The sequence below is a fragment of the Montipora capricornis genome, chromosome 3, assembly GCF_036669925.1.
Source record: "Montipora capricornis isolate CH-2021 chromosome 3, ASM3666992v2, whole genome shotgun sequence".
NCBI lineage: Eukaryota > Metazoa > Cnidaria > Anthozoa > Scleractinia > Acroporidae > Montipora > Montipora capricornis.
Window position 1 is genome coordinate 40,592,232 of NC_090885.1, and position 13,972 is coordinate 40,606,203.

The 13,972-nt window shown below is 40.3% G+C and overlaps 1 protein-coding gene across 1 annotated transcript; it reads right to left on the reverse strand.

Annotated features, from left to right (window-relative positions):
- Positions 1–702: 702 nt before the first annotated feature.
- LOC138040262 (uncharacterized) lies at positions 703–5,599 on the reverse strand. The gene is made up of 5 exons (XM_068886021.1): positions 5,449–5,599; positions 4,978–5,028; positions 2,592–2,960; positions 1,690–2,541; positions 703–1,439 (listed from the first exon to the last, which is right to left on the reverse strand). Exons 1-5 carry the CDS (start codon positions 5,597–5,599, stop codon positions 703–705), a joined length of 2,160 nt encoding a protein of 719 aa, XP_068742122.1.
- Positions 5,600–13,972: the final 8,373 nt, after the last annotated feature.

Sequence of the window (13,972 nt, forward strand, 5' to 3'; positions counted from 1 at the left end):
TTTGGTAACTTGTAGACACAGTAAAGGTGGAGGGCGGATTTGAAATTCATGATAGCCCTTAATGACAGCATTAGAAATTATCACTTTCCTCATTTTGAAGCTGGATTTCTGCAAATCAAATAACACTTTTGTGTCGGTAGATCGTTTTATGGTCGTTGATTGGGAATCTACGTGTTTAATTAAACACTGATTTTAATAGAAATAACCTGACGACTGGCAACTTTTGTAACATCCTTACCTTCAATACTTGAATAAAATAATGTGTTTGAAAAAAATACATCCAAGTTGATCAATGATTTTATTGATATGAATTTTTTACTTACACTGATAAATGTTGGACGAAAATTTGTATGAATGAGGTTTTAATGCAACTAACACAACACTTTACCGAATAAAGAGGAAATCTAGACTAGCAAACGGAAGTCTCGTTCAGTCACAAGATGCTGTAGTTCAATAAACCAAAGTTTCCAAACTTTCTCTATACCACTGTCTTAACCACGACTGCTTTTCAAACGATGATTTTGTTAAATAGAAAAATTATGAAGTCCAACAAGCAAACAGCGCTGGCATCAACTCTATTAACGATTTCAATTTTGTGGAAGAAAACTGCGGAGAGTTCATCCGACTTCATCAGCAGACAAAAAGATAGCTTGAACAGTCATCGACTTTTGTTTTCGCATATGAAATTTTAACGGGCTTCAGTCAACAACAGTCGTGACAAAAAAATTGTTCCTCATTGTCAATTGGAGTTTGATCGACTCCAACTGGTATGCAATCAATGTGCATCCAAAGTTGGCATTGGTCACACATAACCCATGGCAAATTCTCGTCATCGGAAGAAGAATACTCTTGCCAGCATACTTTGCAGTTGTTGTCGTTATTTTGGGGAAGCGATCTTCTCCATTTCCTTCCATTACTCGTACACTTATTTCGCGCCCCAGCGTTCCTTTTCTTTCTGGCTGCCTTTTCTGTTTTTTTCTTTTCCTTTTTTTCTTGAACTTCCCACTTTTTTGCTTCTTGTTCTCTTCTTTTTGCTTCCTTCTTCTCTTCCCTTTCCTTCAATTTCCTCTGCTTAGCTGCAAGTTCCCTCGCTTTTTTTAATTTCGCATCCAGCATAATTTTCATTGAAGTTTCACCGGTTAAAAAGTTTGGAAGGGTTCTTTTCACATTTTTGCATTTCACATTGCTACTTTCGCACGCGGTAGGGTAGATGATTATTTCCTCAAGTACTGGGGAAACTGAAGAGGACGACGCCGAAGTTGCATTTGGCCAAGGGGCAGAAGTAAAAAGCGGTTGCTCCTGTATTTCTAATTCATTTGGTAAGGACTGAACAGTTGACGCGGCAGTATTCAGCTTTTTCCAAGTAGTAAATGTGGGGCTGCCGTCCAAGTTGTAGCCGTCGTCCAACCTGCGCTTGTACTTCACCTTTACTGGAGTTTCTAAAATAAAAATTCAGTGCATCAAATGCGTCGGAATAGGCACTTTGTTTTGGTTGATCTGATTGGTGAGACACATTGCCCGTTGTTTTTACAAGAACATTTTGATGAGGCAGCAAAGGCTCGCAGTCCTAGGACAAAGGAGTGCATGTGGAGGCAAGAGATGTTCTTTTCCCTGGGGAAGACAAAACACTCACAGCAATGCTGCCAATGGAGGTTGCCAATGGAGCACCCGTTGTGCCTGTAAACACACTTTGCTTGGGTAGGGAAACTTCCGACGCCTGATACAAAGGAGTATGTGTGCTTTGGTCACTGCAGGAGTAGACTAGGGATGATCTTACTTGGTCATTAGTGATCTGGTCTCGGCAAACAGGATAAATTCCGGACTTCCTAAATGCATCTGAAAGTGTCGATGGATGCATTACTTCATCCCAAGTGGATTTGAAGACACTGCAAAAGTTCTTTTTAGTAATGTCCGTATTAGGGTGTTTCTTGGAGAAGAGCCTGACATTTTTATACCATGTCTGCTTCATCGAACCGAAGAGACCAACGTCTGCAGGTTGCACAAGGTGGGTGGCATTCTTTAACAGGGCAAAAATATGCACCTGATTCTCCTTGGCAAGTTCAAATGTCTGCAAATCAATGTGAGCATCTGCACTGTCAACCAGAAGGACAACGGGCCTGGGGGATGGTAAATTTGGTATAAAGTGGTTAGCCAGCCACATGTAAAATGTGGCAGCATCCATATACCCTTTCTCAGTCATGGAGAATGCACTGCCAGGTACTCCTCCGTCCAACAGATTGTGCGTATTGGGAACATACTTTCCTGAGAAGAGAAAGTAAGGGGGTATCCACTGCCCAGCAGCATTGAAGCAAGGCAGAACCGTGATGTGCTCCTTTGTCCCAGTCACTACTCGATATGGTTGGCTTTTAGGTGCCGCTGGTCCAAGAACTTTTCCTGCCTTCCCTTGCAAGTCAAATCCAGTTTCATCGCAGTTCCAGATTTGGGCGGGATGGTTGACAAGTCCATGTTCTCTCAGAAACTGCGCATACTCAGTGAACCAGATGTCCAAGTCTGCAGCCGATATTTTAGCGCGCTTTTTGTCTAGCGGACGGGCATTTCTCAATCTGATTTTTGGGTTTCTCTTAATGAACCCTCTATAGCATTTTCTGCTTGGCGGTTCCTTTGAAATGGAGTTTCTCTTTTGTCCTTTTCAATGAACTTTTGTACAGAGTCGAGAAATTCACTGACAGAAAGGCCAAACCCACGCTTCGATCTCTCAACCAACCAGTCAGCCAGCTTATCCTCTTCAGCTACCGTTAAATACGGGATTTTTCCCTTGCCTGCTAGTTCGTGTTTCCCATTGTTTCTATCTCGTAAAGTTGTCTCTGGAATGCCCCACTGTTTTGCTGCCCTCAGCAATGGCATTCCATCTTTGACATCTTTCAGTGCGTTTTCATATGTTTGCTGCGTTTTCTCCCGATTGTTTGCAGGTTTAAACACTTTGGACATAATGAACTGGCCTAAAAAGCATGCAAAGTTCCTGAGCACTTATGTGTCAAGCCATTCATTTCAGGTACATCTGAACGGTTCTAGCTTAGCCTATACCAAGTTTTATCCACTACCTCGTTAACCCCCTCACTCACTACCACCCTGCTGTGACTTAATACATCTTTGCGTTAGAAATGAAACACATTTTTCATTAGGGTTAGAAGCCAATACCGGTTTGATGTTTTTGTAAATTTTATACTGTTTTTTTCCTTCCTTGGCCGCTTACTTGAGCAAGTTGTGTGGCTTAAGAGGTTCAAATGCATATGCATTTCAAAGCCTGGACAACTGTCACGCAAGTTGTCACGGCAGTCATCGCGGTCGTCTTCTCGATGCATCAGTTTCCGGGTCTTTTCTTTAATTTTTTTAATAGCCTCGGGGTAAATCTTCACAAGTGTAAACAGTATATTTTCATGCTATGGACAATTAACAGTCGGTACAGTCAAAAGAAAAATATCCCCCTTTACCCTATTGACAATTGGAATGTGTAAAAATATTCAATGTAGTCAAAAATATTATAATTGTAAAACTAAACTTTCATTATACAAGAGAATTTAAAGCAGTCCGAAAACATTTATCAAGGAGATGTTAAAACCGTTTAACAAAAACAAAGGCCATTACTATTTATTTCAGGGTTTTCTAGTCTGCTTTGAGAAATGTAAGTTCTCTAGGGTTACAGGTCACGGACCAAGGGCCTCCACGCAAAAAGTGTTGATGTTTTTTCAAGGGTTGATAACATAAAAAATTTAAACTCTACAGCAATTTCTTTCCCACCAGAAGAAATAAGTGTCTCTGTTAACTTGTTTTGCAAAAAAACAGGTGCTCCCGTTCAGTTTTATCCCTGCACAAGCTAAGTTAACTTGACAATGTACTTTACAGAGCCGCAAAATAAAACAATTCAAGAAAGACAATTAGACCTATCTGTCAACAAACTTGAATTTCTCGCTTTCAACATCAGCGGGAGGGCCGGAACTTCATCATACGAAAGAATACTAATCAATATTTAATCGTCCACCTTCGTTTTTGGTCGTATTTTATTTCACGAGAAAATATGACATAATGTTCGGAAAACTCGTGGACCAAGGGCCACATACTGTACTGGTCACTCACACTCACTCACTATCCTTTTTACGTCAGTTATCCACTGCATCGCGGGTCTGACGGCGCGTGGTCATTTGCTTCCATCGCTTCCTGTCTGTCGCATCCTCCGGCATCAGTCGGGACTCCCTAAGGTCCTCAGATAAGACTTCCCGCCATGTCTTCCGTGGCCGTCCACGGGGCCTACGACCGTCTACCCTCATGCCACCTATTCTCCCAATCCATTCTTCACTCCACTGGACATGGCCAAACCATCTAAGACGCTTCCGCCTGAGTTGAAATCCAGTTGGCGTTAGGAAGGGCATCCAGCCGTAAAACTTTTGCCTCAATATTGTTAGTCATGGTTATAGTTTCTCAGTGTACTGGTGATAAGTAAATTTCATCCTGTGGCCTTTATTTTAGTTTACAGTACTTACCTCGTGCAACTTTATTATTATTAATATGGCTTTGCTTTGCAAACACATCCAAATGAAACACCACAAAAACAAAAGATTCATTAGTTTTATGCTCAACAAACCATAAAAATGCGTGCTGTTTCTTATGGAATTGTACAGTTTTATCAGCTCAGCTTGAAATTGCTTACAAAATTTGTGCAGGGATAAACTTTATTGCCAGAACACTTTTGTGACCTGACTCTTGATAAATGGCACCTGACATCACCTCAAACTTCTAAAATTTGACAAACAAGCATTTAGCATTTTGATAGCCAATTTGAACATGCTTTTTATCACGATTTCACACTTAGATGCAACCAAGGATCAAATGTCACGCATCTCTTTGAATTTGCACTCACAATTATATTACCATAAGAAACTTAGTGTTGCTTGTGGCAACAATGTAGTTTTATTCATGGAATTTGTTATTGAATAAAATGCAACAAAATGTGTGGTATACCTCTGGAGTCTGGTGATGTGCCTCTGCTCCCTGGCCTGAACTTGCATTTGCCTAAATGGAGGAAAAAAATATCATAGTATGAGTATGATTACAATGTAGTTAACGTCAAATCTCAATTCAGTGTTAATCAAACTTTGGAGTATCTTATCCCACCTGAAAGGAATCATGTGTTCAAACACAATGCCAACAGATAATAATCAGTGACTGGAGAGTCTTCATTGAAGAGTCGTTGTCTCAAAATTTATGTTATGTCCATTTACATTATTTTTGTCAGAGCAAAATTACTTTTTTAAGTCCAGTATTAATGTCCTTTCAAGAATACCATTATGTATGGGCCACAACTCAAGAGAATTCATAAGATTAAATCCCTTGGTCTTGTGAAACCCCTTTACATTTACTAAAGCCTAGTCCATCTTCTAATATTTCTAATCTTCGTGTCCTTGATAATCTTTCTGAGGCTTTTGACCTCACTTCTTAGGCCATCCACCTCTTCCTTAAGCCACTCAAATTCTTGTGTAAAGTGAGCAGAAAAGGATTCCCAGTTACGGCTCACCTCACTGTTGGCAAGTTTTCTTTTAGCTGATTGGTCCCCCAAAGGCAAAATGTCAATGTCTTCCTCCATCCGCTGCTGAGTAAGGCTCTCTGGATAATGTTTTGTGGGCGAGGCAATGGTGTCAATGATGGTTCATGTGGATCAATTTGAAGTGACTGCGTGGGAGTGGGTAATGTGTGTTGCATGGGATAGTTTGTTGCTGGCGTCATATGATGTGATGCATCACTTTGTGATGCAATAGTGTGTGTACCTGGCGTGAAGTGGGGTGGTGAGTGTGATGTAATGGTGTCTGGGAAAGTGTTCTGGTTCCCACCAGGTTTTGAAGTGGGGTAGTGAGAGTGAGTGTGATGTAATGGTGTGTGAGCCAGAGTTGTGGCTTGCACCTTGTGTGAAGTGGGGTGGTGAACATGATGTAATGGTGTGTGTGCCAGTGTTGGGGTTTCCACCTGGAGTGAAGTGGGGTAGTGAGAGTGAGCGTGATGTAATGGTGTGTGTGCCAGTGTTTTGGCTTACACCTGGCGTGAAGTGGGGTGGTGAGTGTGATGTAATGGTGTATGTGCCAGTGTTGTGGTTCCCACCTGGTGTGAAGTGGAGTGGTGAAAGTGACTGTGATGTAATGGTGTGTTTGTGTGTTTCTGAGGGTGGTGTGATGTGAGGTGACGTGCATGTATCTTCGTCGTCGGACAATCCAATCATTTCATTTTGGAATCACTGAATCACTGGGACTGGTTGTTGTTGTAATGTCTGTGGCAGCTTTAAGGGAGAAAAAGAGAGAAAATGGTAAGAACTTTGTTTTAATGTGTAATACAAACAGTAGAACAAGAATTATTACAAAAGTTGTCCTTTATTTTATTCTAGGAGGCAGAAACTCTAAACAGCTGCAGAGACAAAATATTTTGAGGCAATTAATCTGGGAAATACAGTACAATGCACACAGTCCATTACCTTTTTTTTAAAATTCATTTTCTTTGTCCTCTTTGTTACATGTAGCACTTTTCTCTTTCTTGTTCTTGATTTTCCTTTTTTTGTTTGCAGGTTGCTCAGCTGTTAAAAAACAAACCATGTGTCAGCCTGACTGCATTTTATCTACGGTAGGTTATCCAAACTTCTTTGGCATGGATTTGAAAAGAATGTGACTCGCTGGTGTGGGATTGTGGTCAGCAAGTTTTAACTGGTGTTAATAAAGGAGCAGTGTGAATTCTGTGCTAAAAGTACTGCTAAACATAAACTGTTTTAAACATAAACAAAATGCTTCTATAAAGCTACAACAAAAATATCAAATGAATTTTATCAAAGAGGGCTAACCATTCTAAAATTCTTGAGGATTTTTGGAACATGCAGCATCAAAACTTGAACAAAATTGGCCAACTTTTTTCAAATTTCAGGAAACAGTTTCAGTACCTTCAAATTGTCTTTAATAACAAAACTAGATCATCAGCTTTGGAATTCAATTGATGTGAAAACACCAGTTCTAGCTTTTTACAAGTTGCTTAATAGTGTAACAATGCCCCTTTAAATGACTCATTTTTGACTAGTCTATTTCAAGTCATTTTTCCCAGTTTTATCAAAGCTAAATTACTGAAAATATAATATTCATATCAATATTCATATATCTGTTACCTTTATCATCCCTGCTGGCATCCTTTACAGGCTCATTTATCTCTTGTTCTTCACACTCACCTGAGTGTATGCAGATTGAAACAAAGGCAGTGTTAATATGTCACGTCAGAAGCCAACAATAATATTCTTTTTTTCAATTTGCCATGGGAGCAAAGGATGAAGTAAATACACAATGAAATTTAAGGGAAGTAGTCAAAACTACTATGCACCGTTTACAAGGGTCTTTATAATTGGCCAAACAAGACAACTATTTATACACCCACTTGGGCATTTGGTTTAATAGCCAACTGATGTCACCCCTGCCCCCCTGCCTACAGCTTAAACTGTATATTATTTAAAACTACTACTACAACCACTACATTGTACGTTGTTTTCCTGTAACTTCATTGTCCCTCACTTTTTGGGATGGCTTTCTTGATCTTTTGTTTCTGTGATCTGAAGAAACAGAGTAGTGTTCAATGATTGCAAAATTTAAACATGGTTGTTAATACATGTATGCTGAAATAAAAAAAAGCATTCATACCTTTGTTTCCATTAGTGTCTGCAGTTGGTGTCAGGAGACTTGCTTCATAATCTAGTGCTTTTGCCTTTGTTCCTGATAAGAATTAACACCCAGGTTTAAGTCTTAAAATCTAAGTGTATCAGCAACTCTCAGATTTGAGGATATGTATCACAGGTTTTAGTCAAATTTGAACATAACAAATATAAAAAAACAACCACTTGAAACATTAAAGGAACAATTAAATAATGTAGAAAACAGAAAAGAATATACGAAAAGACAAAAACTTAAAAAGATCAACACAGATTGCCATTAAGCTTAAAACAGTCAGGCTGAACACGTGGGAGACAAATCACGAATACCCAAATCACACTCACGAACACTGATGAGGCTGCCTCGGTGGCTTTTTTGTCAACAAATTTGGTGCGATTGGTGACTGCTATATTCGTTTTGTTACAAACGACTTTTTATGAACAAATCAAATTGTTGAGACGTGCCCTCTGTGCAACTGAGTTGTTGCTCTGTATACAACTGGAGTACCAGTGAATGCACATCCCAGAAAGGTGGGGGACATTGGGGGGTGTCGAACACCACAATACTGCAGAAAATATCGACAAATACCGTAATACCGCAAAAAAATCGGCAAATACCACAATACCGCATCGAAAGGAGATGAAATACCGAAAGTGCAAAAACGTGGTATATTATTCACATTATGCTCTCCAGCTGACAAGAATTGCGTGGTTTAGAATTTAGTTTTGTTAAGCAAGTACTTTTTTGTTAAATTTATCATACTTTTTTCAAATTTTTAGCGAAGTCAAGTTTGACGAGACAAAACTCAAATAGTATACTCTTACCTTGATTGTACAATGGACTACAAGTTTTTTTCAAACCATACTTGATGCTCCTGTTCCTCTGTCTTCATCAGACAGGTAGTGTTTTGGTTACTGACCTTAAGTTCATCTGTGCTGTAATACAGCTTTCATCATTTTCATACTGTTGTCCTTACGGCGAATATTTGCACTGTAAATAGTCCGCTCTTGAAAACTTGCCATCTCAATTAGTGGTACCTTGTTCTCGACTGAATTACACCGTCTTCCTTTTTTCTTACACAGCCATTTTGATCTACAAGTCCACAGGGAATTTTGACGGGACGCAGACGTTTTAAGTTAAGTGGACCGACGTTGGAGGTTTTATCAAATTCCGGTTTCTGCTTTCTTCTTATTTCATTTTAACGTTGCAACACAGAAAACACACTGAAGTGCCGTGTTGTTGGCCACCACAGGCTGTCACTGAAGCAATTTTGTATTTTTATAAGGACCTATAAGTCTTCAGGTCCCTCAGGCCCAAATCCATCTTTTCTCGACTACTGGAGCAAGGAGCAAGGATGGCACAGTCGGTTAGTGTGCGGCCTTGGTGCAAGAGGTCCTGAGTTCCATTCCTGGATCTCGCATCCTTGCTTCGACTCCTTTCCGTGTAGCTACGTAGCTTTAAATACCCGTAAAACAAGGCACTGATGGAGTGGGGGAGTAAAATGAGCGCAACATCGACCTCAGGTTTGTCAGTGATTAAAAGTTACTGTTGCGAGTTATCGACGTTAAAGAAGGTCTACTTTACTTTACTTTACTGAGTTGCCTGATATCTTTCCTTATTCAACAAAAGAAACGATTATTGAAGCGAACAACTCTACCAAATCGAGACCGTGTACCAAAGAGAAAAGTTGCCGAGCTTCCAATTTCTCCTTGCAAGAATGAGTCTCCTCCGTTACCATCTTCGTCTGCAACCTCTTCGTCACTGCTGCTGTCGAAGTCATCTTTGATTTCTTTGTCGTCCACTTCTTCCTTGTCTAGCCTTTCATCGTCTTGTCCTAAGGCGAAAGTGATTGGCTTATCAGACGTCACACATTGCTGTTGGTAAATGAATTCAAGTAGCGTACAATGCTTTGCCATCGTTGTTTCTTGGCAAACTGTGCGTTGCCTCACAGCAGCTCCATATGAGGAAGCCCAGTCCGTAAAAGATCACAGTCAGCTTGTGACATTTCAGCGACGGGCAAAGGTTTTATGGTGGGTGCCCTGGAAAACGGTATTGTCTCCTCTGGTATTGTAATAGGCCGCCCATTCAGTTGTTCTCTTAATCAATTCCTTCATCGTCAACCCAAACGATTGGCAGTACTCAAGCATAGATAAGTTTGCCCGCTTAATGTGAAGAGTGGAATGGCAATTCTGGACATCCAAGGTCATACAGCTTAATAAATTTATGGCCTTGTAATCAAATTCACTTACGTTGACGAGCAATCTCTGAAGACGCCATTCAATCATTTCAACTGATGCCACCGTCTTGGCTGAGACATGCCCTTGTGGCCCATTCAATGTCAATGTTATTCCTGTGCTATTATGTATGTCAGCAGTAGTTGCATTAAGTATGTATTTGCACTGGCAGACAAATGATATAGCTTCATCAACCGACTTAACCTTGTAGGTTTCCCCTCTGCTGTACACGGAGAATGTATCATACAATGCACCTATGCCTTTGAGAAACTGGGAACACTCTGTCATCTTACTGCATATCTTAATGGAGTTGGTCTGTGCATCACAAATGTAAACGACACTGTTAAATTCAGTGCATATGCCAATCGGTTGTTTAAACCGACAATTTTTGGCTGGTTCGTCCACACTGCCCTCTTCACTTTCAGAGCCAGCAAACACATGTAAGTCACCACTTTGCGTCAGTTGCTATACAGACGCTTTCTTTTGATTAGTCAAAAGGACGTCTCTGAGGCAAATCTTGTCAGCACACATGGTTGATTTAAGAGCTCAACCATCAACATAAACTCTCCACTTTGTAAGCTGACTTTGCTGATTCCTTGGCAATGGGATGTGACTAGGCTACTGTCACAAAGGCACATGCTGTTAATCTTACGCCAGCCAGGGAGGTACGGATTAACCATTAGCAGATTACGACCTTTCAAACCGTAGCCATCCTTCTCCACTTAAAATGAGACTATCGCTTTCTGGGAACATTCAGCAGCGTAAAATAGCTCACTGTCTGCACATACCATAGCTTCAAATGAAGGTTGTTTATCACAATCCCGGAAGTTAATCTCGTCAGTCTTAAAATTGCTGCTGGAACATTTAGCAGCCAGCGCTTGAGAGTACCTTTGAAGTATGTCCGTTATCTCTGCTAATAGTTCCAGTAGATGGTACATGGAGCCTATCAGCTAGCTTTATGAGATCCTCTTTTTTCTTCTGCTTGACTACCATGGAAACAGATCCTTCAACGAAATGAACAGCCTTAATAGGACCACTGTCAGAAGCAAGAAAGATGGTGCCGTCCGAGCACTGCATATATGTCTGGCTTTGAGATTTTTGCAATGGCTGTAACTTTGTTGACGGGACTGTGAAGATGGGCTTTGAAAAGGTAGAGGTGGAACTCTTTACATCGAATGACAAAAAGGCAATCCAGCCATAAGATGAGACACCGACACTTATAGGTGATGGGTACATCCCAGTTTGGTTATCACCTGAATATCTGTCTAGTTCTGGTATGATGGTGTGACACACATAACCAGCATTTTTGAGTTCATCGTTCAATTTTTTGGTGGTCAATGCCAGAACAGCAGATGAATCCTGTCTATCTTTATTTTTCACGTGATCATTTTTCGGTATGAGTTTTCTGAATCTGTCCTTGGTAGTTTTATCCGAGCGATTTCTTAAAGTTCCTATTCAACCTACGTTAATTCGCTCACCCTTACATTTAAGCCACCAGTTGGAAAATGCAGCTTTGATGCTTTTTCCCACATGAGGGCAATCTGGTAAAATGGACAAGAACGCCATATCCGGGTCTTCGTTACCAGCTTCTAGTTTCGCCTTTATGGTCTCAAAGGCTATTTTGTTCCCTGATTCACAGTCACTGCAAACCACCATGACGACGCGACGAACGCAGCCGGTATTTCTATCACGACAAGAGTCACAGAATCGTAGGGATGGAACATGGCTGACTTGCCCCAGTAACTTGCATTCTCCACACACCACCTTTGATTGGTAGCACTCCTCACAAAACTAGTGCAGTTGAATTCCTTATAAGTGATGATATGACGCCGATGCTTTGCTTGCCTTAGACATAATTCATATGATTGGAGGGTTTTTAGGTGCCCTTTAAAAAGGTCGGCCATTGCTTCACCAGTTTTTCCACTTTGGATTGAATAGTCCACTGCCACAGGAAGGGAGCAGTAATTGTATAAAGAGGTGAGCGATGACACGATTGCTTCTGTAACAATGTTCTCTTTAAGGAACTCTGGGGAAGGTGAGGGGTTTGCTTTTGCATAATGGCTATTAACTGGCGTTTTCAATGCAACATTTCTTTCAATCGAGAATCAAATTCAATAGCCGGTTTCAGAGCGGTTTTTGAGAACTTTTTAGTAGTTCCAGGTGTCCTGATGCCAACGATTTAATGACCCCCGATTCTGGTGTGTATCCAGCTTGATACTTAGCACAGACAGATTCTGACGGGCCTCCCAGGTTCATTTTCTTCTGGGTGCGGCTGTTTCGCCTGTCGCCCAGGTTCGTTCGACCTCTAATGAAACACGCGGTGTGTTTGCCACCAAGGTAAGTAATGTGTTAAAAAACTTGACAACTTCACGGTCATATTCATGGAATGGATTGTACATGATTTCCAAGACATCAACTAGATATTTATAAAAAATTCTGTCCTTCGAAATTTTTCCTTTTTGCAGAAGGTCATGAATTTTGGCAGATAACAGATCCGCTTCCTCTATTCCTACATAGACAGTTGAAAGATCGTCTGCATTGACACTTTCAATCTCACTTTCCATATCATCATCGGACTGACTTTCTTCCACACACAAGTGTGCCTCCATTGTGCCCGTAGATCCCATGGCATCCTTGTCGTCTTCATCTTCAGAGCTTTCACCCTCCCCTTCATAGGAGTCATACTCGCCCTTGTTTCCGCTCGTATCGTAGGACCTAGTCGAGAACATGCGAAAACAATATGATTTGGGTTTAATTATGCTGATGTTTTTACTTATTATGACGGATCTATGACCATAATTGATGAAAATATTGTCGAGAAAACAAGATACAGACATTTTTTAAATAACATTTTTAAATTCCTTCAAGTTAGCATTTTGTAATTCCTTCACAACAATGAAAAAAGCACTTACAAAAAACGTCATTGAATGTCAATGGTTAGATTCTACAGGGGTGCATGACCTGGATTGAAGAGGTTTTCAATAACTGCTTAAATAAGAACTGTCACATTTACTTTTCACAATCAGACATGTCAATGTCAGAGTCCGCATTTGCTGACTGCTTCTGGACCTTCTGCCTCTTAGTTTTCTTTTCGTTTTCAGCCTTCCTCTTGGCTGCTCCTTTTAACATATTGGTGATAGTCTTCTGGTTCTTGTCTTTGTCTTCTTTTTGCTTTGTACTGCACGTAGAGTAATGATCTACAAGAATAGGATTGTTGACATTTATTGATGTTATATCGTTGACAATGTTGGTAAACTAGCTATATCAAAATAATCTGAGTTTTCGGAATGACACAACATCAGTATCTTTGGGTTCATTTTACTTGTTTTGCTAATGTTCTATGTTTTCAAGTCACTTATAAAGATGTCCCCTTTTCTGCGTCAATCTATATAATAGATTGTAGAACTATTTTACTTACGTCTATCAAAATATGAAATCCTTCCCTTGATATCAGCGTCATAGCGCAACTGCAAATTATTGCCACAGTTGCCACAGCAAATTTTCCAAGGCCACTTCACCACTTTTGACCCTTTTTCTCTTACTTTAAGATGTTTATGAGTCACAACGAACCACTTTGCTATTATGTCTTTTCTGCTGTTCTTGGAAATAAAAAGCACCAGTGGAATTTAAAAAGTCTTCGGGACCTTCAATCTGGTCAACTTGTAATTCATGACGCAACTGTTTTTAACTGATGAAAATATAATACAGCCTACACACGTTCTACAGTGCTCAACAGATGTGCACCCTTTTGCACGAATGTTATGGTTGTCACTGCTCAAATAAAGCTTGCCAAAAGCGTTATATAGTTATGGCAGTATACCTTCATTAAGTTTTTCTTTCTCCTCCTCAGTCAAATCGCTCAACGTGAGTGTTGGAGGCACCGGAGTCTTAATAGAATTTGTTGTCTCCTTTATTACAATTGTAGGGTTGTTGTTGGAGAATACAGTCCTTATCGGGTAAATAATTACTGAAATCGAAAAAAAAGTGCGTTCCATTTAACTATCAAAACATATGAGAGAACACAAGGGCTGGCTAACCAGTGGGCCCAGAGTTCCC

Coding starts and splice junctions, on each gene's coding strand:
- LOC138040262 (XM_068886021.1), bottom strand. CDS start 5,599: ATGGAGGAAGACATTGACATTTTGCCTTTGGGGGACCAATCAGCTAAA. Junction 2,961..4,977: donor CACATCACCAGACTCCAGAG/GTATACCACACA, acceptor CATGCTTTTTAG/GCCAGTTCATTATGTCCAAA. Junction 2,542..2,591: donor AGCAGAAAATGCTATAGAGG/GTTCATTAAGAG, acceptor CCCGTCCGCTAG/ACAAAAAGCGCGCTAAAATA.